Source organism: Babesia bovis, chromosome 3, assembly GCF_000165395.2.
Source record: "Babesia bovis T2Bo chromosome 3, whole genome shotgun sequence".
In the NCBI taxonomy this organism is placed as follows: Eukaryota; Apicomplexa; class Aconoidasida; order Piroplasmida; family Babesiidae; genus Babesia; species Babesia bovis.
In genome coordinates this window covers 2281128-2304963 of record NC_010575.1, presented here as the reverse complement: position 1 = coordinate 2304963, position 23836 = coordinate 2281128, and the positions used below count along the sequence as shown (strand labels likewise).

Genomic DNA, 23836 nt, shown 5'->3' with positions numbered 1-23836 from the left:
ACGATGCAGCAACAAAATGTGCATATGTACACACCACAAAGGTAATTGTACCAATAAAAATAAATAATAAACTGCGTTCTAAAAATATTTTTTGCTAAAAGTATTGCAAGTGGATGATCAGATAGAAGTTTGATATCATCCCTGGAATACACATACACGATCCGTAAATAACAATTTATAAATATATTTGAAATATCTTTCGACACTTTTCTACTACAAACATAAATACTGTATGTGGATAGATTTATAGTCTTATTGAAGGCAAAATTATCATTTTTGGACATATGAGTTCTTAATTTGTAAGAACTGGAATTTATGATGGGATAAATTATGGCCATACAGAACACGCAATGAAGTCACAATTGAACTGTGCCATTTGTGGCGAGGCTTTCAGCCTCATCATAAGAAGGCGAGTTTGTAAGCAGTGCAACAGGGCATGTTGCATCAACTGCATTGATAAAAATTACGTACATCCTGGTAACCTAAGCGAGAGGAGTACAAGTTCTGAACCATCGGACACGTGTACAGATTGTATATTAGCTGAGGCGACAAACTACTCGATATCTGTACAAGAGGAATTGGATGTAACCGAAGAGATTAATAGGGAACTGAAACGTGAACTTAAAAGGCAGATGGCTTCTATGGAAAAGTTCCGTTCATTTTTATTAGAATTTTGCCAATCATTCTCACCAGAGTCATCACTATTCACACACGAGAACGATGATATGGACAATCGACAAAATGAAGGATCTGGGAAGATCGACCCTTCAGAACCTATCGCAAGCCTCATAGACATGAGTTGTTCAAGCTTACAGAATTTATATACTCGCCTTAGGATTATGCGCTCAGAACTTGATACGGCACAAAGTGACCGTGCAAATCTGCAAAGAGCTCTATGGGAAACCAGGCAGCAATTAGATGCCGTATCTCATGAACGCGATGCCATCCAGGCATCTGTACATCGCATTAATGAAACACTTTTACGCTTGGAAGCGGAACAACAACAGGTTGCTGATCTAAAGAGGGATTACGACGCTCTAAGGGTCCGCTGCCTAAAAATGGAGCAGCAACAGAACCATTCACTGGCAAGACACTACCCTACCTCTCTTACAGTTCGTAGCGAGTCACAGGAAGGAAGGCCACATAACATGGCTTTATTTTCCCTATGTTGCCCTCGAATTGGCTTCTGAAATACAGAGTGCCTGGACCAATATGCCAAAGCGCAAAACATGGCCCTGTAAACATATTGTTTATACATTTTCCTAGTAAATTAAAAACCATATTAACGTTTAATAATGTACATCAGTATGGCTTTCTGTCCTGAAAGGTGGAGTAAATGGCAGACAGCTGCTCACTACGTAGCCGCAGTTGTGACTCACAGCGTTCTAACTGCTCATTTAATCGGTTGTTGTGCTCTTCGGTAACCTGTAACTTCTGCGATACCTGCGAGTAACGAGTTTGTAGCTGGTGTAACTCCTCGCTGGACTTGCCAATACGCCCCTCCATGATTTGGATTTCGCGACCCAAGCGTTGTACCTCACTTTCCGCACCATCTTTTGCAACACGTAACGTGTTTATTGTGTTTTCGTGGCTACGACAGCGATTTGATAAATCTTCCACTTGAGTTTGACGATCATGTAACTGACGTGCCGTCTGAGCCGTTTCTTCCCTGCTGCGCTCAAGGTCACTCTCCAAGTTACGGTGCTTTGCCATTAATGTAATTAACATACGGTAAACACGTTCAACCATCGCATTCAATTCGTTTATATCCTGGTTCATTCTTGCGTTGTCAGCCTCTACATTTCTTAATTGGCCTATTGTTCTGTCACGTTGCTCTAGCTGGCCCTGTAAGCCAGATAGCTCCAATTTCAAACGATCACGGTGTGACACTGCATCTCTCAGATGCTCGTTAGTCTGTGCTGATTCAGCTGACAGTTTGCGCAGCGCTTGATCAAGTTCATCAACCTGCGTGCGAAGCCTGGCACACTCACGATCGAGTTGTTGAGCTTGAGCATTGGCTGAACTCAACTGGCTTTGAGCATTCACAAGCTCATTCTTTGTGCGTTCCACCTTCATCGTGTACTCCTCTCGCAATTGTTCCATTTGTTTAGTCGCATTGGCCTTATGTTGCTGGAGTTCACGGACCTGTGCATCTACTCTGGCGTTGTTTTTAATTACCTCGCGGCGTTGTGACTCCAATTTGGCTTTATATCGCGCCAAAACAGCCTGGTGATGCTTGTAACTAAGTGCATTTTTAGGTGATAATACCTCCTGGATTAAGCTTTGCCTGCTGGCATCACTAGACATGTATACACTGGCTATTGTAGCATGGACGCACAAAAGAGCAGCCACTCTCATGTCCGTAGTGGGACTAGCTATTGAATCATCCGATAACGCTCTTAAAAACTTAGCCTCAGTCACCAAACCGGCCGAATCACGACATTCACTGAGCCCAGAATAAGTCGATACGTAGTCGTTCAAAATGGCATCTACACCTCGGCATGTTCTCGATGCACTACACAAAGCACACATAACAAAAGTTCCGGAATCCATACCATCAGAACGGTATCCTACAAGAGCGTCGTACGCAACCAACCTAGTAGCAATGTCTCCAACGCACAACAGCCTATGCAATGACTCGCAAGATACGTTCTTTGTGTGCAGAGATAGTATACGTAGCTGCTTTGCATTCGCATTCCTCATGGCGGATACCATATCAGGCATCGCTCCTGACTGTACAAAAGCATCAAGCAAAGCTACCTTACTCACTACACCTGTAGCGTCAGTCTCGCTGGCTCCTACAGATCTTTTTAAACCAATCACACCAAGCAGATGACGTACAAATTTAATACGCATTTCCTCGGTTAGAGTCTTGATAATATCAGAACGCAATAATATTCGACGCATTATCAGCGCCATAATCACCTGGATAGGGCCAATGCTCAACGTAGCAACGTTTAGGAACGTCTCCACAGCAGTATTAACAGTGTGGCTGTAGCGATCCACCGTCCCAGTGGCGCCGGACATGGCACTAGCAATATCGGGAAGTGTCTTAGGGCACGTATCAAACAATTGGTATAGCACCTGCAAAATAGGGACAGCAAGGTCGTCCATCTTGTTGTGAATAAGATTGCAGGTATGTAGAACAAAAATGGCGAACGTCTTCTGTGGGTTCATCCGTTCGTCGGCATATTTCATAAAACTTGCATCACGCATACAAATATCTACGGCCCGGGTTAAAGCCTGTAGTTGAAGTACACATTTCACCTTCGTCATAAGTTCAAATAGAACCCGTGGAATTGTGTGGTTGCCACGACATACATCAGAAGGGTTTAAACGTAAATAAACACAATATACCCACATTAACATATAACGACCGGAATGGGTATTTTCCAGAAAATTAGATAGCGCCTTGATCGCCCTAAACAGTAATTCGCAGTTGCCGAACTTTACTCCTCGTGAAAGTAGGCCACTCAAAACGCTCCAGTGCTTTGTGAATAGTGAATAGCAATCACCGATTTTAGGTGACATCTTATCATCGAGCGGTTCCTTGGTGGCTGGTGAGCATATAGTGCGGTCATTGTTGCCAACCGCATGTTCGACGAAACAACATGTTGAACATACTAGAAAGTCATAAGCTTCAGATTCATAACCCAAAATATCTTGGTTGCAGTTGGGGTCATTGAGAAGCAACACATCCAGTAGATGAAGACACAATGCGTACAAAAGCGATACACGCTGAGCTACACGGCGATCGATATGTGCGAGTGGATCCGAAGGGTCTCCATTTGGGCGCCATACACCCCTGGATAGCAACGAGTAGAATCGTCGAGCCGTGTCCGCATCGCTAATATCAGCCGACGTTGGTCCCGCTGCTGATGCAGCAAAGATCACACGAATTACATTCGCCACGTGACTGTAAATGCTCGCAGTATTATTCCTGACACCGCCCACCTGTGGCGACAGATACCCAATACTATGGTAACGACCTAAGACCGACAGTGTTGCGATGGATGCCAGGTGGTCTGTTGATGTTAAACCCGATGCCGTGAGGTCGTTGAAAGTAATCTGTCTAGAAGCGCCTTCAACAGAAGCGGTACATAATGACTCCGCACGGCCATAATATGAATGCAATATGCGCTGACAATGCTTCGTAACCAGGTTCTCACACTCCGGTGTGTTCAGATATCGGCTCCTATAAGGGTTGCGGTCAAACTTCTGCAACTCCGGACGGCCAAGTGTAGTGCTTGAGAAGTCACGAGTAAATGTCACACAGTCATCGAATATGTCCACCCTACCATAAGTGTCACTTCCGACGATCACAGGTTTTATAGGTGCAGCATTGTTGGTAAAGTTGGCAGTTGTACCATAGGCTGCAGTAGAGATGGGAGGATAGTCCGCAGCAGTTGCATTAGCACGGACATCTCCATTCCTGACAGGGTCTGTCCTTACAAAATCAGTACGAACATGATGATCAGCATTTGGATCCTTGTCAGAAGGCTGTGTCGGAAACGTTGCAAAGCCACCGTTGTAGAGATTGGCATAATTTGCCTCTCGGCCCATCTTGCGAGTGGGATCGCGTAAATATACCGTCACATAAGTGGCCCCTTACAGCCAGACTGAAATTAAATAGCGATTAGGTAGAAGGCAGCTGTGGCCATTATGGCGTGTCTCCAAATCGAAGAAAAGTCACACGCCACAACGAAGCAGCTACAAGAATCCTCGTATAAATAAACGGGGCAGTTATTTCCTTCGTGTGACAACTAAATTTTATAGAACAAATTAGCATCCGCAATTTACATGCGACCCAAGATGTCGAAGATATAGGACGGCGTTGTGAGTCGATGAAGCAATATGACAAATATCACGTCACTTTGAACTTTCAGTAAACAGCAATGTTCTTAAGAAGATTCAAATTCTATTGAAACCTCCCGTGAGACTTCACGACACCAAAATAAGAACAGAAGAAGAATCCATAACAGTCGTGCTTACACACCGTGTCAAATGTAGCAAGGAAACCGACTTAAGAACTTGTTTGAAAACTTCATATGTATAGTAGATCAATAAAAACATATGAAGTTCCTAATATGGCCTCCAAACCAACAGATGACCCCCAATCCTATGACCAACCTACATGGATAGGTATCCACCCATGTTATAACCGTAAGCTATGAGGACCACGCAGACTCCCTGGATCGCTAGGATGGAATCGTGAGTGTTTGGCAGTAGATCCAACAGAGTTGTGAAAGTTTGTAGATGGTTATAACACACGCTGCACGCACAAACGACGTTGTCTAATGTTGTGGTCATATGGGGACTGAAGAAGACCATAATACCAGCATTTAAGCCGTGTACCATATAGTTAATTTCTGCAAAGCATGAGCTAAGTGAGACATGCGTGTATGACGAATCAGAATAGGTAGATATATCCACACTAGTCAATGTAGAGGTGTTCCAACCAGCCCCAACCAATATCTTCGCTATACCGGTTTTCTTTCTCGTTATACTGTCAAAAACGTGTTAATCAATCATATATAATGTGATTGGATGCGTGTGACACAGTCTTCCTGTTGTTCTCTTGGTAGAGACCGAACGCATTCATGAAAGATGTAAACAGCCGTCAGTGTACAGTACTGGAATCACAATGATTTCACATGCTTGATAATGCTATAACTGTGCACATCTGTGTGTTACAATTTTAACTATTTAAATCTGACATCTGTTGGTATGATATCACAATATAATATTTTCTATCATTAATGCGTAATGCTCCATCTCAATCAATATATATAGACATACTATTGTTAATCAAACTATGCGTTACAAAATCATTTGTATGTCCGTTTAAATGATAGACGATGCACACCTAACTTTTTACGGAGAATCAATATCGGCATTATAGAGGTTTTGCTTTGTGATTCCACAGTGAAATAGACTTCAATTAGCAATATATACCTAGGAAAAGTATGTCTATAACACGTGTCACATTATATGCCAGCATATATCTGGGTAAATATTTTTTCCCTGCTTATATTTAATGAAGCATATGAAGACCAACGTACTCATTTTCCCGTTATACCGAAGATGTAGCTTTTTTCTAGTTGTTTGGTACTTTGTGTATTGTACGAAAATTGTCAATCGAGTCACGGAAGCAATGGATCTCATGAAGAATTCATGCCATAGTTCTTTAGGACATATTGGACATAATTGGCCTTTAGGAGATCATGGAAATGCTATTTTCTTTAATTATTATAGAACATCGTATAATAGCATCGAATCACGTAGTAGGAATAATGTGATTCCTAACTGTAGGTACCGAATTACATTCATTGGTCCAATGAGGAATAATGGCTCATTGTCAAGATGTTATAGTGGTTATAGAAGTTCGGACGATGCACAACATGTGCAATCCATTGCAGCAAAAGGATCTGATGCCTATAAAAATCATCAACCGATTGTAGGTGGTGATATAGATTCGCCACCAGGGATTCTGCACAGCACGGACTCACCAGAAATACGCCAATTCACTCGTGATATGTGGGATCAAAGGGTCCCACTGAAAGAAGCTGTTGAGCGTTTGACACTACTAGATGAAGTGCAACCAGGCCATGTAATGGACAATTTCATGAACCCTGCACATCCTAATGAATATACGAAGGAAAAATCGCAGCCAAACGAGGAGAAACTAGAATCGGAATCTAATCTTATTCACAGCGAGGATAGCATTACCCATAATCCTACTAACGAGGACACTTCAAATACATCCAAAAATGAGTCGAGTGTAGAAAGTTGTAAGGTACCGGGAATAAGGGCTCCAACCGAGTACATAGATGAAGAAACGTTCATCAATGAAACCAGAGGTTTCAATTACAATCCCACTGAAGAATTTGAATCATCGGATGAGGAAGACTCAGATGATGAATATGAAGTCAACTATGCAGCTCTCACATCTAATGAAAAGGAGTTAATATGTACTTTATTGGAAAGTAAAATTAAAGAACCTTCGGCGCATAAAGAAATTATTGAAGAACTGTCCAAGGCAAACTTAGAAGGGATGACTGAAGAGGAATGCAGAGGGTATTTCGATAGGTTTGAGCGTATCGGTAACGTAATAATGGAACTAAGTAAGACCGTTAACATTAACCCACTGGAGACGAACTGGATATCCATAATAGACACAAGAATACGAAAATTTATAACTAATATGAAATACAAAGTGGCATCAATAAGGTATACTAAACACGACATCATTGTGGAGATCAAGGACGTAATTACAGAAGACGAAACTGACGGCCTTCATAAATCCCTGACTGAGTTTATTTATTATAAAGCTGGAATATATATATGTCCGCGAATCAAGAAACTCGGCTTGCTACTCTACACAGGAACACCAGACGAATCTGAATAGCTTAATTAATGTGTAAAACATTCTCCTAGATAGATATCATCATGCTATAGTACTTATACGTCGATTCAATTAATCATACCGGATGTAGTAAGGTTACCTCAAAGTGTAGTAACTCTATGGAAAACCAAGTACGGGATGAGTGGGAGCCCTGAGAGAATTTTTGAGATTAACGATCCATAGTATCATTTTCAAAGTTGCAACATAGCGACATTAATATGTGCATATTGATGCTTAATAAGATGGTACAATATGTCAATAAACTTCCTATGTTGGTTCAATGTGCTTTGTAATATATGCTAAACATATATAATACACATTTAGGTATATATCATTTTCACCCGTTTCAAAAAAAGACAGAAATAGACATAGATGTATATATTTCTGCATATGCTACGTAAATGAGATATGTGTCTTCCAAAGAATCATTGTGTAGACGGTACACACCAACGCCTGTCTAGTAGGTATTCCACAAGAATTTAATGAATTTATATTGCATATGTAATATTATAACACTGATAAAAGAGTAACTCTTAAGGTTACTTTTACAACAGCCATTTAAATTAGAACCAAAGAAGAGGCAAACTTATGCCGCTACAGTTGAAAGGTGCGTAGTATTACCGAACAAGGTTTAGGTCTTATTAAAATCGATGATATATACGTTCAGAGGCTGTAACTATATTCTTGTCTGTGCGAAAGGGGCTAGAGAGATGTCTTCTTAGAGAAATAAAGAGGAATCCATATCTCAATAGCATAGATAGGATACACTATACTAGACGTGAAATAGAATCGTCTATATCTAATAAAGTCGATGATATTAAAGAATCATTGGTGAATAAATCTGGAGATATTGGAAGCAGTAAAATAGGTGTATCTTCTAAAAATAAGTGGATAGTAATTTCTGAACAAACGCAATTGCCAGAATACTCCCCAAAAGTAACATTATTGCCTGAACGAAAAACCAAACTTGTTGATGATTGCACTTTAAGACTTCATTCGGGAGGTATAGAAGTCAAATGTAACAAGGAGTGGGTGATCAGGAGTTTACTTACACTAAGATCAATAGAAAGCATATGGTTACGTGTTGGTACGCCATTCAGGTGTCACAACGCTGAGGATTTTACACAACGTATATCTCTATTACCTTGGAATGAATTTCTCCCTAATATAAAGGTTGAATCAATCCCTCTGCGCGTCATTAGTAGGCACTCAAGTTTATGGTCACCCGTTGTAATCCGTGATTGTCTACGACAGGGTATACGTCTTTACAATTCGCGTGATTCATTACCGCAATCTCGTATAGAATCTAGACCTGATGATCTTTGCATATCTGTGACATTAAACCGTAATACATGTTATATTGCCATTCAGTGCTCATCAAGGTTGTCTCCTCGCCACTTTAACTTTTGTGGTAATAAACTGTCCGGTGATATAAATCAACATAAAGAATTTGATATACCTTTCTGGTCGCTTTCTAAAACAAGGATCCAGGCACGTCTAGATTCCACTAAACGATTGGAGCCAAAAACTATTGCATCTAATTCTATTGATGCTTTGGATAGAAAGCCGCAAAGTATTTCGGTGTTACGTAATAACTACATAGAGCAGCAAGAGGAGACGGGTGGAGACCAGTACAACACTGCTGATGCTCTTGTTGCTGGGTTGTTACATACAGGTGTCGTATTAAAGGCGCTGGAGAAGACACCTATCAGGGTAAGCTATATAATAAGCTTTATTACAGTTACAGATATGGAACCCATTCTGTGGTAACGGTATTATCGTCTCTGAAATAGTATCATTGCTTCTGCGGCTGCCTAATTTCACAGAACAGCATCCACCGTCAGAATATTTTAAAGAGCTTTTAGCTAAATCATCAAACGAAACGTACGAATCTATTTTAAGATCATCTTCAGAGTTAACGAAACATTTGGCAAAAAGCATTGATATTGTTGCATCGGATACTTCTTTAATAAATCTACAGCATACGTCCAAAAAATTAAACACTCTATATGATTATTACAAACCTCTGCTACCAAAAGGTATTAAGGTATATCTTAATTATTGACTATTTGTAGAAAACTATCACAAGCATGTGAATGAGCAATCGTCATTACATAGTCAGTACTGCAATAGGTATGTTCCTGGTGCAGTGGATATAACTTCTAGATTTCCCATACAACTGGAATTGCATCATGGTTCTGTGGGAGTAATATCCCCTCTAGTATACAAGTCTATGGTAATAACAAAGATACCGTCCATGGGTAAAACTGTTGGTTTCTAAACTTTTATCATATGTCTCCCGCAGTATGATAATAATACAACGTACGGGATAATTAAATTATATAAAGACTTTGGACACATCGTCGCTTCTCGTTCTGACTGGAATGGTGTATTTGCCATTGCTAGAGTGAGTCTTAACCTGACGTAACTTATTGATTCAGGGAAGAGCGTTTGAATACTACAGCGGTCTAGACTGGCAATGTGTCGCTAAGGTTACAAGCTCTGTTGGCAGCGTTATCAAACTACTGAAGTTAGTGGCATTTGTATTGGATCCATATTTTGTTCAGATGGTCAGGAAAGACACGACAGCAAGAATCACCTGAGGAATTATACGAACAGTTGCAGGAACTATAGTTTACATATTCTGATAACCATGGGTGTTCAACAAAATCATCTGTCACCGTTGCACATATATTGGGTGTTCTTGCTGGCTATATCAACAGCCATCGGTTTCCGTAAGTTATGTGAGAGAGTTGTTGCATCTTCGCAGGTCACGCCAATAATGCCAAATCACTGAATATCAGACCATTGTAGGTCACTGCTTGCTTGTGTATATGTACTTATCAGAAATGCATGCCCACGCAAGGTGGCCGTTATAGGAAGCACTGGAAGCATAGGTTGCCAAACCCTGGACATCATTCGTCGCATTAACGCAACATATGATGAGCCACTCTTTGACGTTGTGGCTCTATCAGCCAACTGCAACATTAAAGATTTGGCGCAGCAGGCAAAGGAGTTCAAGTTAGTCGGATCCCTTGGTGTCCCTTAATATGTTCAGACCTAAGATCTTGAATATTAACTATGGATATGATGAACTTCGCCAGAACGTTAACAATGATATCGACATTACTGAAGGTAAAGAAGGTATACTACAACTATGTAGGAATTTTGACTATGATCTATTGGTCATGGGTATATCTGGATGTGCCGGCATTGAACCGACCATAGCAGCAGCTGAGGCAGGTAAAAGTGTGGCTTTAGCTAACAAAGAGTCTGTTGTATCAGCAGGTAACTAATCGTGTCCATTTACTCATGAAATCCTAGGTAGTACACTGCGTAGAGTCCTCGATAAAAGCAAGTGTGAACTGATACCCATCGATTCTGAACACAATGCTATATACCAGTGCCTTGTGACATCTCCTAGGGATCTCTTAGAACACACGAAGGAAAGGGATCCCAGAGCTATGTGCAGGATATCGACAAACGTTTTAAATTCGGTGAAACGTTTGATTATAACTAGTAGCGGCGGCCCTTTCAGGGATACCGATAAGTCCTTAATGAAAACACTTCGCCTTAAGGATGCCATAAAACACCCTGTGTGGAGTATGGGTGCGAAAATAACTATTGATTCATCCACAATGATGAATAAAGGTTTAGAGGTAATTGAAGCTCATGAGCTTTTTGGAATTCCGTATGATAACATTCAAGTGGTCATTCACAAAGAATGCATTGTCCACTCGATGGTACAATTTGTTGATAACTCGGTTTTGGCACAAATGTACAACCCCGATATGAGGTTACCTATCGCATACGCTCTAAATTGGCCTGATAGGATGGAATCTACGCTCCCAGAATTGGATTTGCTCAAGCAGCAACTGACATTCACGGACCCTGATTTAGAAAAGTTCCCTTGTCTTAAGTTGGCTTTTGAAGCCGGAAAGATGGGTGGATTGTATACAACAGTTTTAAACGCAGCAAATGAACGCGCTAATGAGTTTTTGAGGGAAGATGCAATAGCTCATTGGGAAATACATGAGCTGGTGAAGCGTGCGGTAGAAGAGTACAAACATCCAAACATAGACCACCCTAGGATTGAGGTATTTTACGCAACATTTGTTAATAACATATATAGGATGTAATGGAAGCTGATTCATGGGGGAAGAACCATGTTATGGAATCTATGAAGAATAGACACTAACTGCTACGTCAACAACTTTTATACTAATAATCAATGTGGCGACAGTTTATTTAATTGGCGTGTTTCATATATAGAATTAGTATATATCTGTGCGTTATCAATTCGAATATATGTGGGTCCCTTTTCAGTGCAAAAATTTTGTAATTTCATATTAGTTAAGAAATCTCAGACCACCACTGATGCAGTGATGACATATTAGAGTTTACAATTGCACATGTAACTGAAATGATGATACCTGGAAAATGTTTGAACAGAACGATGAATACATTCATGAATCAAATTGTAAATTACCACATTAATATTTGTGTTACATGAGTGGTATGGCAAAATTAATTAATACACCGTTATGATGACGTACAATGCGAAATAAAAACACATTGCAATTCATCATGAGACAATATCCAAGCAGCATTTTACCTTTGGATATAACATTACCAGATTCACTATGCATTAGGCGGGGGAAGCACTTTCCCAGCATCAGGGTCTTCTGGTGTAGTTCTCAAATAAACCGACAGCTCATTAAAGTCAACCACACCATTGCATAGTGCATATATCACTAATATAACGATCACCCCTGCAGGTACCGCATATGGTATTATTTTCTCAATACCAGATATTTTAGTTACAACCAAAATGGCACATATCATGATAATTATAACAATGACAACACCGACGTATGCAAAAAATAAACAGGTCACTTGGTTTGGAGATAAAGGACGCTTGTACAGTCCATAACTGTCTGCAGACATTAAAATGGCAAGAATGAAGAAAACAGCTACGATGACTATTACCGCTATTTTGTTCCAATCTGTTTTGCCTCCGTTGTCACTGTCGTCTCCGTTTTTTGCAAAAAAGCCTTGCCAAATAAAAATTCCACATAATACCATGAGAACAACAGCCAAAGCGGAGAAGAACGCCACTCTCCCCCAAGGGCCTTCGAACAAATCATATCCAAATTTTTTCGTTCCTATCGTCTCCGTCCCATCTTCATTTTCTTCACAGACAGCATATTTTGACAGTACGAAAGCCAACAGGAAGAAAGAATTTGTGTAAGGCGGGGCGCCGAAGATGATAGATGTAAAAATCCCTGCCATCATAAAACAGAAAACAATCGCTGTAGATGTTATTTAACGCGTAGATGAGTCCGTGAATTGCATCTAAAACCATGTGATAATGGCGCAATAGATATCATCGGCTCTGTCCAAGAAAAATATCATTACCGCGTATAACAATATTAATTACAATTCAGCACCAAAAGACAATACAACATAATATACGTATAATGACTTCTCTACCAACTATACGTTAATGTAGAACACCGAATTAACAACGAGTTTTTTGCCAATACCTTTTTGTACAGCTCACCTCAACCTTTAACATATGGGTGACCGATGAATTATCCCTCGCATATATTTTTAATGCGTTACGACTATTGCGTGTTCCGACTTTGCAGATTCAATTTTAATTGCGATCATTGCTTTGATGAAGCAATGGAAATTTACACCATTCCTACTTTATACAACACACTCTCATGGTAATGAATAGAAATTTTCTCTAATCAATCACTTCTGGCGGAAAACCATTCTTCTTGGATTGGCTTTGTGTTTTAGATTTCCCAGATTTGTATTCTCAGCTTCAAGCGTTCCTTTACTTATATTCTTCTGTCGGCCTCATATATCATCTGCGGGGATGACGCATGTTGCTCATCATATTACAAACACCGGTTAGATTGTTTATTCAATACTCAAACAATGATTGTATAATGAATGTTATCGTGCGTTTACGGAAGCACTGTTCACCTGAGTGTTGACAGTGATGTTGGGGGAAACCTATTTCCAATAACACCTTACCACTTTTAACTTTAACATATTTATATTGTGCATCAATTCATTGTCATAAACAATTGGGTTGTTTTTATTCTGCGTTCTGCAAACTGCGTCATGTGTTTAGGAATGCAGATATATTTTTGTATATCAACGGTTAACCAACTAATTTTTGAAAAACCAGCAGTAAGTGAGCCAATGTGTTGCAATGTCAATAGTGTAACATGACAAAGAAGAGTTTTATTGGTTATGTGTTATCTATTCTAGTCATATTATGTACATATAACGAAATAATTTTGCCGTGTATTTTTTGTCAAGGTTTCTATGACATAATTTGTTTTTATTTCCTGCTGCATTAAGGTGTATGAATTCTAACCGGGCGTTTTTCGCTTGTTTATTCGCTATTTTCAATGAACTGGTCTACTTGATGTCGATTTTCTTATGGGTTGATTCTAAAAATCCGTTGATAAAGCAACATTAATACCGCTTCTATAGCACCAGCATAAATGGGCATTAGCAATCATAATTTGTGAAAAAAAAATTTATCTTCCAGCCTTATGAACCATACGCCACATAATCCAAATATGAAGCCTCCATGAATACCTTTTATTCTGGCTGTGCCGACTGCTGCGAGTACCATGCGTAGAACCCCAACAATAATAAATGTCACAGATTAATTTCAAAGATAATTAGGGATAATAAGAAACCTGAGTTATCTTTGTTTTCTACTATAGACCATCTGTCGTCCAATTTATCTGTTAGCTCACTATTATATATTATAGTTGGTAGATAATACAATCGTGAAGTATGCGCAATGGAAAGCGATTTTATTATTATCGTCACAGCATCATCGGTTTTTGTCCTGCTAGATCCAATTCAGTAGTTAATAATCTATCACAATGAAAATTTTTTGAATTTGTAACAAATAAATTGATTCAATTCGCTTTGGAGTGGTGCTGAAGGCATCATAGTATTGGAATATCATGTCACATGATTTGTTACCCCAAAGATTATACCTTAGCATATATATTACATAGTTCATCTTACCAGAAAACATATAAACACTGTATAGTATACAATTTTGTATCGTTATGTTATGTATTCTTCATTAAAACGTTGTCCAATCAATGAACCATATCTAATTGGATGGCCCTATAAGTTCTAAAGAAGAGTATTTCACACTCGATGTCAACCATTTAACTCCCGATGGCTATATCACATAATTTACAAGAAATCAGAAACTTTACGGCTTTCCATTTATCCATTTTATTAAAGTAAAAATGAGTTCGATTCATTATAGTGCCAACCCTCATATGATGCATAGAAGAATATGATATTAGATATTATCCATATCTACTATTGCGTTATTTAATAGTTCACTCTCTTTTAAAACATTTATGTAAAATATAAGCCTAAAATAGAAATCTTGGTTTTGTTGATATTTTGAATGTTTTCCGTTCAACATTTTCTAATATAACCAAAAAATTTTAACCAAGTAGACGTAATTCTCCCGATGATTCAAAGCACTTCGATGCCTTTTAACAAATTAAGACCATCTTTTGAAATCATTTTTCCTGACTTCATCTAACACGTAACCCCGAAGAGGTGTTATAGGAAGAATAATAATAAAACAACAAACATATTAGTCATACTACTTGAGATATTCTATTCCAGATTCTAAGCTCTAGATTTTTTTAAGTAGTATAAACAAGACGATATTGTGAAAAACAACAATAAATCGTCTAATTGTCGAAAACACTACCAGATATACATATATACTATAAATATACATATAATCATATCAACTACATATCTTCATCAAATTCATATAAGTATCGTTGCACAACATTAGGCTACTTCGAATTATCGACTTTTATGAGTGTAACGCCGTGATCAAATCTTCCAGGTGACTAGCTTCATTGGTAGAATTTTTATCGTTGGGTTGGTCTATGCCACCAGAACTTTGACTTCCGAAGTCATAGTTTACATGTTTCAGGAATGGTAACCGCATAGAATCGGTTTCTAGGCTCTTTACAAGTGATTGGTATCTAGATGCTACGTTTTCTGATATAGGGCGATAGGCTTCCAAGCCTTTTGCGATATCGATATGTGGGTTGGGTGAGGTTACGTGCTTTTCCAGATCAATTACTACTTTTCCTTTAGCGTTTACCTTGACTCCTTGTATGAATGAGTCTTGTTTTATGTCATAGCGTACAATATCTAAATCCCCACCCATGGGAGTATCATAGTTCATTCTAAATTGGACAGTACCAGGATGCAATTGTTCTACATGTTTTGGATCAACGGGATCAGCTGTGATCGACTTAGGAAGAGTGTATAAGTGAGCATCATTCAACTTGGAAAGGCCTTTGAATGTATCATCTGGATCATCCGAAAGGGTGGTATCTCCACGATCTAGCACCCAGATATCATCATCTTCATTACGCTTGTTAAGTGGTTTAGAAAGCTTCTTGTACATGTCTCGTTGGAAGCTAGTCATGTAGGTGTATTCCGCAGGTGTAACGTTGAAATGTTTAGGCAGGTTGAAAGCCTGCGAAGCATTATACCCACATATAGATGTTTACATATAAAACTAATCGTCATCGTTTATTTCTTAGTCATCACAAACACTGTCAATGTCTAGGCCCATTAGCGAACCTACCTTTTCTTTAAGAATCTCCAATTGTTTCAACTCAACCAATTTCCTGTGTTTTTGCAAAAGCCGGTTGCGCTCCTTCTCCTCTAAAGTTACGGGCTGAAAAATACAATGAATCGTGCACAAAGTATTTACTCACATCTGGTTTAGTTAATATAGACTGTATATAAGACATCAAGGTGCCTGTAATAGCAATAACTGAATCCAGTTCCTTCAGGGATGATTGGGCAACCACCAGTGGTGACTCTTTTAAATTTAGCTTACAAATCGAATAAACTCCGATTAAAATTGCAGCTATATCACTCAAATCAGGTAAATCTCGCTCGATCTGTGTTATATTGTTTAAGGAAAACAAATATTGTATGACAGCAACAGCTTCACAATATGAAATTGCATTTTTAGTTATAAAATGTGAAATATGCAGCAATAAAATAAACAAAGTTCCAAATGCTCAATGATTTTATGGTGACCATTTAATTTTGTGGAGAAAGTGAAAACGGATAAAATCGATGGTATATATAATATCACGCCTAATAGGTAAACGTGCTCACAGAACTGTTTGCTAAGAGGGCAACACATAAAGCTGTCAATAGAGTTGCTATAATGTAACTAACCTGCTGATATTTCCTGCACCGAACTCTTTTGACACAACCCCGGCATATCTGCGCCTCCGGTACTCCGAAAAAATTACGTAGTTTTTTCGCTGATCTCATAACATTTCTTGGCATGGACTCAACCGGTGGTAGCATGCTACATCTGTTAATAAGAATCCATAGACAGCTTACATATTTTTACTTGGACATGTTACTGGGCATTCCATGTGTATCATCGTCAATAAATGCCGTTTGTCTTGAGAATCCATGAACTTTATGAAACTGGTGATAGATTTGCCTTTGGTAGCATCAAGTAGTGCCTTTTTAAGATCTACTCGGTTAGGTTTGCGATTCGGTGGAATATATCCAGTTGCGATTGCCAAATTTGTAACCTTCGTTAGGTATTCTCGGCACATTTGCTTTATACGTTCCGCACATGGTGCTAATTGCTTAATAACAATATTATCCATTGTTATTATGGTATGTTAGGATCTATTACGTCTATTTACATCCACACATCGGAATTATAAGGTGTACGTATCAGTCTTATACCGTTATTTATTGTAGTCTAAGCAATCCATTGTATCTATAGACACACATATATTTTTTATAATTATGCTTCGATGTGTATGGCTGTTGTTTATTTGACATTGGTTGTCACGCAGCAACATTGATGAGTTATATCTCCATCTCTGACCAGCAATCAACATTACGGTTTTCTAGATGGTTATTACTTTACACATTTTAGCAGAGATGTGTTAAATGTAGCATCTGGTTAGCTTGCCCAGTATTTTTGATAACGATGATATGCACTGTGGCATAGAATGACTGTCAAAGTGTCTGCTGAACGTCGTGTCTTTAAGGCACCAATTCAGCGTGGAGCCTCGTCATTTGCCGCTGCTAACAGGTTGATGTGGTTTGGATTTCACGATGGTAGTATTATACGTTCGTCAGCTCCCTCGAATCCATCGGATGCACCAACTTCATCACAGACTACATCTGATAGCATCACTTTGCGTTTGAAGCACCCAGGTACGATATATAATAGTGTATTATAGTATCACTAGGCACTTCTTACGAGGTTCAGAGTTTATTCGTGGACTCCAAATCATTTCACTGTATCGCATCTTTATCTTCAGGGCAGCACTGCTATTCTAACTTTCAAAGTCATGACTTGATAGCTTTAACTACGTTACGTGGCTGTTTCATTAGGTCTGTTTGTTTTACTGATGCCACCAGCGAGGATGTTACGGGTTCCTTTTTGCTTGGAACAGAACGTGGAAGTTTAATAGAGGGCCGTATAAACTATCGCCGGGCAAGTTATTCATTCCGTACACTATATACGCTACCTGGCGGCGAGCCCGTACTTGACATTGGAATAGTTCCCATTGTTCTTAAAGGTTGCCGTACACAGGTGATAGTGGCGCTGTCAACATGCTGTCTCTATGAGTTCATTGGAGGAACATCCATTGAGGAGACAATATCTCGATATGCCAACAATGGTAAATCTGCAATGCGCTACGAGGTACCATTGGCGGGTCCTTCAGGTCAGATTTTGATATCGGAGCGTTCTGATGGTAGTCATGACCTTTTCTGGGCCAATGCAGCAGGAATAGTGTATGTCAATATTCCATATCGGGTATCAGACGATTCAACTAGTTGTTTGTCATTTCCACCAACTGTTATTCCCTATCCATCAAGTCCCTCGAGACCTCTTTCATCACTTCAGGATAGCAAGCTACGACAGGTTCGTACCTTCTTGAGGCGTCCTGCTGTTGAGGTACCACGCAGTACTGTTGTGCTTAGTCATTCACTTTTGCTACTTTTTGACGAGAAGCTTATTGTAGTAAACACTATAGTTGGCAAACCTGTTGCTACATTGCTGTTACCCACTAGTACTTTCGGCAAGGCGCATCAATTGGTATCTGACCGTTTAAGTGGCGAAACATGGCTTCACACTAGTGAAGGTATATTTGCAATAGTCGTTCGCAATGAGTCTGACGATGTATGGAAACATTATCTATTCAACGGGGATATTAAAAATGCCCTATCGACTTGCAAGACACCGGCGCAGCGCGATAGTGTTTTGCTCAAAGGGGCATACGATCAATTTGAGCGTGGTAATTACATTGAAGCGGCACGTTTATATGGCCAGGTGGAATCCAATCAGCCTGATTTTGAACTGATATGCATGAAGTTTTTGGAGAAATCACAAGACGCTGCAGTACTTGAGTACGTGATGCTGAAAATACAGCATCGCAACTGGTTTCGTTATGACCCACGTTTCATCATCCTGACCGTTTGGGTGATTGAGATGCTCGGGTATCGTTATAAAGATATGCATTTGACTATGGACGTGGCACGTGATATCCAGGGCATTGATATGAGCTCGCTAACAACGCTGAGGCAAGAGTATAGAAATAAGTTATTTACGACTATGGGATCATTAGCACACCTCGACGACATGGCTAATCCGATAAGCTATTTGTTGCAAACTGTAATGGGTTGCGGTGACGAGTGCGTTGAATTTGCGCGTTTACGTCGTGACCCTTCTAATGCTATCTGCTACCTCATAAGCAGCGGTAACATCGATGGCGCATTCACAGAGTTGCTACAAATGCCACCCGGTGATAAGCGTGATGCACTAATACTTAGGTTTGCTCCCCTATTGTTTTTGGATGCTCCAGAGCTATTTGCTCGTGCTTCTTTCAGTGGGTTGGATCCTACATTACTGTTACCTGTGGCTCTTCTACCCTTGATGATGCACAATGCCAAATATCTTCCTCATTCGATCGGTATTATGGAGCGTCTGTTGTTCCACGGTGTCACTAATCACGGTGAGCCTACGCAGTCACTTCTTTGGTGTTGTTATATTATGTTGCTGTCCAATATGGAGAGTAGCAAGACGCTATTAGATGTGCTTTCCAGATCCAATATTGACTTTTCTCACAGTGATCTCGCTATTGCGTTACGTTACCTCAAGACAAAATCCGCTAAAGACTCACGTTGGGTTGAGCCTTTCATTGTACTGCAGAGTCTATGTGGCATGAATGAAGACGCTTTAGAATTAGCTCTATCGCAAGGCAATATCGAACTGGCTGCACAGTGTGCGATGCGTCCATCTGACGACTTCACTCGCCGTCGCCTGTGGCGCTATATCCTTCGTCATTCTGCTCTCACGGGCGGCGAATCTCTGAACTCAATATTTGAAGCTGCTAAGGGTCTACTTCATGTCCACGACCTTTTGCAATTTTTGCCAGAGGGGACACAACTCGCTGAAATGAGTGATGTGATAGCCAAGTATGTCGCCGAATATGAGGAACATTTGTCGGCACGTCGCCAAGAGGTTGACCACTTGTGTTCGTTTATTGCTGAGGCCAAGTCCGAGATGCAAGCAGCATCTCGTAGATCCATTAGTCTTCCTATATCTGCTGAATGCATATCTTGCGGCACTCCCTTACACACGAGCCAATTCATTGTGTTTCCATGTAGTCATGCATTTCATCGAGCTTGCATTGCAGCTACACTGCGCAAGCTTCTCAAAGGATATGAACTATCGGAGCTACAGCGACTACACAATGCTTTTGAGAAGCGTTCCGATGAGCACAGTGTAAAAAAGTACAATGAGTTTTTGTCCAAGTCATGTGTCATTTGTAGCTATCCATCTTCCACAGTGGCATCTAAACCATTTTTCTCATCGGTAGATGATGACCAATCGGAATTATGGGCGATCAGTTAGGTACGATTCAATTTTCAAAGCACTCCTTTCGCCGATACTGCTGGAACCTTTTAGAGAAAACATCCTTTGCATTAACTGGATTGCGATCTTTGCTGTTGCGGTATATTGGTGTGAGCTGAAAGACCTCTTTGGATGGTATAATATACAAGAAAGGGGGGTCCAACTTGAATTTCCGATTCATTAGCAGCGGTTTGTTGGCTTTAGTTATTGCGATTTCACATTTGTCGTTGCGGTACTTGGGTATTATCACCAGTTGGATATATCGTTCTTGTACATCTTCTATAGTTCTCTGCATATCCCAAGAAATGTACAACCACGGATCACCGAAGTCTGCATCATAGTACTCTGCAAGTCGTTTAAGCTCTGCGTCATCTTCCGGTTCCCAGGGTTTGCCCTCATTATCCAGAGGTTTTGCCTATATGTATATATCCACCCGGATTTCAACAAACCTGAAATGCCTTAATGTAGTCTGCTTCTTCTGATTGTGGCCACATGCCGTGATTGTATAACCTAAATTATATGTAAAATCACCGTTTTACATACGTTATATGCTTGAATATAATCCTCCGCTGTTTGTTTGTCATGCTATTGTTAGTGTATAAATCCTGCACATTGTTATATTAGCTGACTTATATATACCTCAATGGTACTACTGATGAATTCATTCCATGATCCGAATGATTCTGCTATCATATCGGCACCATCATCTATTCCTGCTGCGTTAAGAAACTCCAGTATACCCCAACCATCTATGTATGTGTGAAAAAAAGACCAATATAGGAGCTACTAAGTACTCGTCCTAGGCTTACCTGGTGGCGGTTTGGCATGTGCTTGTGCGATAGCTCGTTTTTCCTTTTCTATATCCAAAGTCTTTTGTTGTTGTAGAAACTTTCGAAATGTCTTCATGTCCAAATATCTCCTAGGACGTTTTATAGTCGGACCTAGTATAAAATAACAGTATTCGGTAGATGACTTACCCAGGTCTTCCACGGATTCATCGTATCTCGGTGATGAAGTAGATATACATCGTCTTTGTACCGTGTTGAATCTTGCAGAATTAAAAGACGTTGGTGCCAGGCTGTAACAGTAATTCATTCTACGTGTACCCTGTTCAATAACAGTCCTACTAACGACTCCATGGTTAATATTCTGTACCATACGCATTTGTACAGTTGTTGTGGCACATCCACAAGCCCTGTTAAAATATAAGATAGGCATCGTGGCATTCAACATGATATAATCTGCGGGACCAATACATTCGTGCCAGTAATGGCCACTAAACTGTAGAATCCTAGTCGATGGAATCGCCAGTACTGTGCATATTTTGTCTAGAGTAGTTATGTTAAAATAATACAAAAATGTGTGCATGTCTGCTAGCTATTTTCTGGATTTACTCCCCCTTTCTTACACAAGATGGCTGTTAAACATCTATAATCGATGATATACTAACCAAAAATATCAAATTACGATGCGTGTTTGTCGTAAGATATATTAATTGTTATTTGGATGTGTTACAGTTAGATTTTGACGATTTTGCACATTTGATGAAACATTTGACGATATATATTTATCATTTCAAGCGCTAGTACAAGAGGTAACGTAATCAAGGGAGTACGTCTTCATTGTTTAGGAATCTTTTTGTTGTATAACAAATGATGAATGCTTGGTACGATGCCGCGTATTCCTTCTGGAGTACCCTTTAAGCGGATACCTCACGTTAGCGTATCGGAACTCTTAGAGCCTGAGGATATAATCATTGTTGATGGATATGATTCAAATGAACGTTCAAAAGGCAAACAAAGACACAATGATGCTGTTGACTGTCCATCAAACAAATACCGTCGTACTACCGGCGGGTCTACATCTCTTCCTGCAGGTAAATCTACGCGCCCTGAGTTAAATCAGCCATCAATTTTAAGTAGCAAGCTCAAGGACGCGTTACCTGTATCAGATGTTGACTTATTTGAATATAGAGATAAATATCGGCGTATGATGTCTCGCCTTGATACTCTACGTGAGACTGTTATGGACGCAAACATCAGCAAGATTCAATCTGAACTTGGTATTTCATCATATGACGATGCAAAGGTTTTATATATGTTACGTACGGATTCCAAATTACTCTCATATTTGTCACAACCAATTCGTACGCCTACTATAACCGAGGTTATATCTTCTGCAACGACGTTAAATGTAGATCGACTATTGTCAAGCCAACATCGCGACAGGCGTGCTTCTAACAAACGCCTTGATATTGCCGTCGATGAGACAACACATCCGTGGTCTGAAAAGAATTTGTACCGTTTTTTCGCTCAAAAGGTCAATTTGGAAAGTTACAAATTGGCTGTTGGGGAACGCCGTTACATTTATGAGAATAGCAAACGGGATGAGGAACTTTCACGCTTATTGACCTTGAGTGGTCCTCAAAACAGCTCATCGCCAGCGTTATATCATCAACATGCGACACAGAACTTCTTCGACAAACATAATGTGTCTGCCAGTACACTTGTTGCTGATGACGAATTAGTCATCACTGTCAGTCTATATCATGGCGTTCGTGGTCACAAAATACGTGAATTTGACATGTTATCATCTCAGACTCTTGCTGAACTACGAGATGCATTTCGGTGTGCTTCTGAAATACGTCCACTGAACGTTGATTTGAAGGCTAATGGGTCATGTTTCATGTTGAATGGACAGCTATTTCCAGATTTACGGAATGATGCTTGTGATTATTCGGAGCCATTGTTACACTTCCTTTATAATTACAAGCCTGGTATACTGCGTACTAGTGAATGTATAGAGCAAACGGATGCTGTGTTATCTCATTTGGAGTTACCAATATATATGCCTGGTTTCCTACTACACCACGGGGACTGCGAGCATCGGTTAATGATTACGGCTATTCGAATATTTGACAGGACTCGCGATTGCCCTTATGAGGAGTGTTACCCCTTGAAAGTATTTATGCCAAGGCAACGAGCGAAGCAATGTAACGTATGCGAGTATAATGAGCCTAGCACTACCGTATTTAACAGTCTGGTCCTTCCTCATATACCAAGTCACCTTTGTAACTATTGTTATACAAGGTTAAAGCTGCTAGAATCGTCCGGTGGAGTGTACCGTTCTGACGGACTCGCCTCAAGCGTTGCAATTGAATATTGCGGCGAATGACCTCAATCTTTAATGTCAGTTATAGTATATCACTCACGATTGATAATAGTACATTATTACTCTAGGGTGTAAACAAAAATGGCTAATTAAGTGTATGTTTCTTTGGTCATAAGGGCAATAAAGTAGGGGCCTAGGATTTCAATACTGATAATCGAAAAGTAGATCCGATCTTATTATATGCGCACAAATAATCGTCCTTATGTGTATGGAAGGTGTATCATTTTGAAATAATGGTTCAAGAACGAGTA

At 39.8% G+C, this 23836-nt stretch overlaps 10 protein-coding genes across 10 annotated transcripts; 6 read left to right on the top strand and 4 right to left on the bottom strand.

Annotated features, from left to right (window-relative positions):
- The first annotated feature begins 40 nt into the window (after positions 1 to 40).
- On the top strand, positions 41 to 1255 carry BBOV_III010780 (FYVE zinc finger family protein). Its single transcript, XM_001612148.2, has one exon. It carries the CDS (start codon positions 351 to 353, stop codon positions 1188 to 1190), a length of 840 nt encoding a protein of 279 aa, XP_001612198.1. The 5' UTR covers positions 41 to 350; the 3' UTR covers positions 1191 to 1255.
- BBOV_III010770 (uncharacterized protein) lies at positions 1190 to 5165 on the bottom strand. The gene has a single exon (XM_001612147.2). The coding sequence runs from the start codon at positions 4561 to 4563 to the stop codon at positions 1303 to 1305; it is 3261 nt and encodes a 1086-aa protein (XP_001612197.1). The 5' UTR covers positions 4564 to 5165; the 3' UTR covers positions 1190 to 1302.
- An 847-nt stretch (positions 5166 to 6012) lies between these two features.
- BBOV_III010760 (uncharacterized protein) lies at positions 6013 to 7425 on the top strand. The gene has a single exon (XM_001612146.2). It carries the CDS (start codon positions 6038 to 6040, stop codon positions 7406 to 7408), a length of 1371 nt encoding a protein of 456 aa, XP_001612196.1. The 5' UTR covers positions 6013 to 6037; the 3' UTR covers positions 7409 to 7425.
- Positions 7426 to 7928: 503 nt separating this feature from the next.
- On the top strand, positions 7929 to 10041 carry BBOV_III010750 (uncharacterized protein). The gene is made up of 8 exons (XM_051767279.1): positions 7929 to 8012; positions 8073 to 9118; positions 9153 to 9444; positions 9481 to 9538; positions 9572 to 9674; positions 9711 to 9812; positions 9847 to 9935; positions 9973 to 10041. The coding sequence occupies exons 1-8, from the start codon at positions 7994 to 7996 to the stop codon at positions 10037 to 10039; spliced, it is 1776 nt and encodes a 591-aa protein (XP_051623553.1). The 5' UTR covers positions 7929 to 7993; the 3' UTR covers positions 10040 to 10041.
- Positions 10042 to 10057: 16 nt separating this feature from the next.
- BBOV_III010740 (1-deoxy-D-xylulose 5-phosphate reductoisomerase) lies at positions 10058 to 11603 on the top strand (the record flags this gene model as incomplete). The annotated part of the gene is made up of 6 exons (XM_051767572.1): positions 10058 to 10140; positions 10176 to 10215; positions 10253 to 10426; positions 10464 to 10693; positions 10730 to 11502; positions 11538 to 11603. Exons 1-6 carry the CDS (start codon positions 10059 to 10061, stop codon positions 11601 to 11603), a joined length of 1365 nt encoding a protein of 454 aa, XP_051623552.1. The 5' UTR covers position 10058.
- A 300-nt stretch (positions 11604 to 11903) lies between these two features.
- On the bottom strand, positions 11904 to 13376 carry BBOV_III010730 (Tripartite tricarboxylate transporter TctB family protein). The gene has a single exon (XM_001612143.2). The coding sequence runs from the start codon at positions 12698 to 12700 to the stop codon at positions 12047 to 12049; it is 654 nt and encodes a 217-aa protein (XP_001612193.2). The 5' UTR covers positions 12701 to 13376; the 3' UTR covers positions 11904 to 12046.
- Positions 13377 to 15256: 1880 nt separating this feature from the next.
- BBOV_III010720 (uncharacterized protein) lies at positions 15257 to 17179 on the bottom strand. Its single transcript, XM_051767943.1, has 5 exons — positions 16868 to 17179; positions 16697 to 16832; positions 16222 to 16410; positions 16089 to 16181; positions 15257 to 15977 (listed from the first exon to the last, which is right to left on the bottom strand). Exons 1-5 carry the CDS (start codon positions 17143 to 17145, stop codon positions 15300 to 15302), a joined length of 1374 nt encoding a protein of 457 aa, XP_051623551.1. The 5' UTR covers positions 17146 to 17179; the 3' UTR covers positions 15257 to 15299.
- Positions 17180 to 17252: 73 nt separating this feature from the next.
- Positions 17253 to 20440, top strand: BBOV_III010710 (Pep3/Vps18/deep orange vacuolar protein sorting-associated family protein). Its single transcript, XM_001612141.2, has 2 exons — positions 17253 to 17707; positions 17743 to 20440. The coding sequence occupies exons 1-2, from the start codon at positions 17500 to 17502 to the stop codon at positions 20412 to 20414; spliced, it is 2880 nt and encodes a 959-aa protein (XP_001612191.1). The 5' UTR covers positions 17253 to 17499; the 3' UTR covers positions 20415 to 20440.
- Positions 20409 to 21617, bottom strand: BBOV_III010700 (uncharacterized protein). Its single transcript, XM_051767096.1, has 6 exons — positions 21392 to 21617; positions 21224 to 21355; positions 21054 to 21163; positions 20958 to 21019; positions 20864 to 20924; positions 20409 to 20829 (listed from the first exon to the last, which is right to left on the bottom strand). Exons 1-6 carry the CDS (start codon positions 21576 to 21578, stop codon positions 20422 to 20424), a joined length of 960 nt encoding a protein of 319 aa, XP_051623550.1. The 5' UTR covers positions 21579 to 21617; the 3' UTR covers positions 20409 to 20421.
- A 426-nt stretch (positions 21618 to 22043) lies between these two features.
- On the top strand, positions 22044 to 23610 carry BBOV_III010690 (snRNA-activating protein of 50kDa MW C terminal family protein). The gene has a single exon (XM_001612139.2). The coding sequence runs from the start codon at positions 22074 to 22076 to the stop codon at positions 23586 to 23588; it is 1515 nt and encodes a 504-aa protein (XP_001612189.1). The 5' UTR covers positions 22044 to 22073; the 3' UTR covers positions 23589 to 23610.
- The last annotated feature ends 226 nt before the right edge of the window (positions 23611 to 23836 follow it).

Bases quoted from the DNA above. Each gene is read 5' to 3' on its own strand.
- BBOV_III010780 (XM_001612148.2), top strand. From the start codon at position 351: ATGAAGTCACAATTGAACTGTGCCATTTGTGGCGAGGCTTTCAGCCTC.
- BBOV_III010770 (XM_001612147.2), bottom strand. From the start codon at position 4,563: ATGGGCCGAGAGGCAAATTATGCCAATCTCTACAACGGTGGCTTTGCA.
- BBOV_III010760 (XM_001612146.2), top strand. From the start codon at position 6,038: ATGAAGCATATGAAGACCAACGTACTCATTTTCCCGTTATACCGAAGA.
- BBOV_III010750 (XM_051767279.1), top strand. The intron at 9,813-9,846 runs GTGAGTCTTAAC...TTATTGATTCAG, and splicing joins GTGTATTTGCCATTGCTAGA to GGAAGAGCGTTTGAATACTA. The intron at 9,936-9,972 runs GTTAGTGGCATT...TATTTTGTTCAG, and splicing joins AGCGTTATCAAACTACTGAA to ATGGTCAGGAAAGACACGAC.
- BBOV_III010730 (XM_001612143.2), bottom strand. From the start codon at position 12,700: ATGATGGCAGGGATTTTTACATCTATCATCTTCGGCGCCCCGCCTTAC.
- BBOV_III010720 (XM_051767943.1), bottom strand. From the start codon at position 17,145: ATGGATAATATTGTTATTAAGCAATTAGCACCATGTGCGGAACGTATA. The intron at 16,411-16,696 runs GTTAGTTACATT...AATATAACACAG, and splicing joins GGTGCAGGAAATATCAGCAG to ATCGAGCGAGATTTACCTGA. The intron at 16,182-16,221 runs GTGAGTAAATAC...TGTATTTTTCAG, and splicing joins CTATATTAACTAAACCAGAT to CCCGTAACTTTAGAGGAGAA.
- BBOV_III010710 (XM_001612141.2), top strand. From the start codon at position 17,500: ATGACTGTCAAAGTGTCTGCTGAACGTCGTGTCTTTAAGGCACCAATT. The intron at 17,708-17,742 runs GTACGATATATA...TAGTATCACTAG, and splicing joins TTTGCGTTTGAAGCACCCAG to GCACTTCTTACGAGGTTCAG.
- BBOV_III010700 (XM_051767096.1), bottom strand. From the start codon at position 21,578: ATGCGTATGGTACAGAATATTAACCATGGAGTCGTTAGTAGGACTGTT. The intron at 21,356-21,391 runs GTAAGTCATCTA...ATTTTATACTAG, and splicing joins TGAATCCGTGGAAGACCTGG to GTCCGACTATAAAACGTCCT. The intron at 20,925-20,957 runs GTATGTAAAACG...CATATAATTTAG, and splicing joins ATTATATTCAAGCATATAAC to GTTATACAATCACGGCATGT.
- BBOV_III010690 (XM_001612139.2), top strand. From the start codon at position 22,074: ATGCTTGGTACGATGCCGCGTATTCCTTCTGGAGTACCCTTTAAGCGG.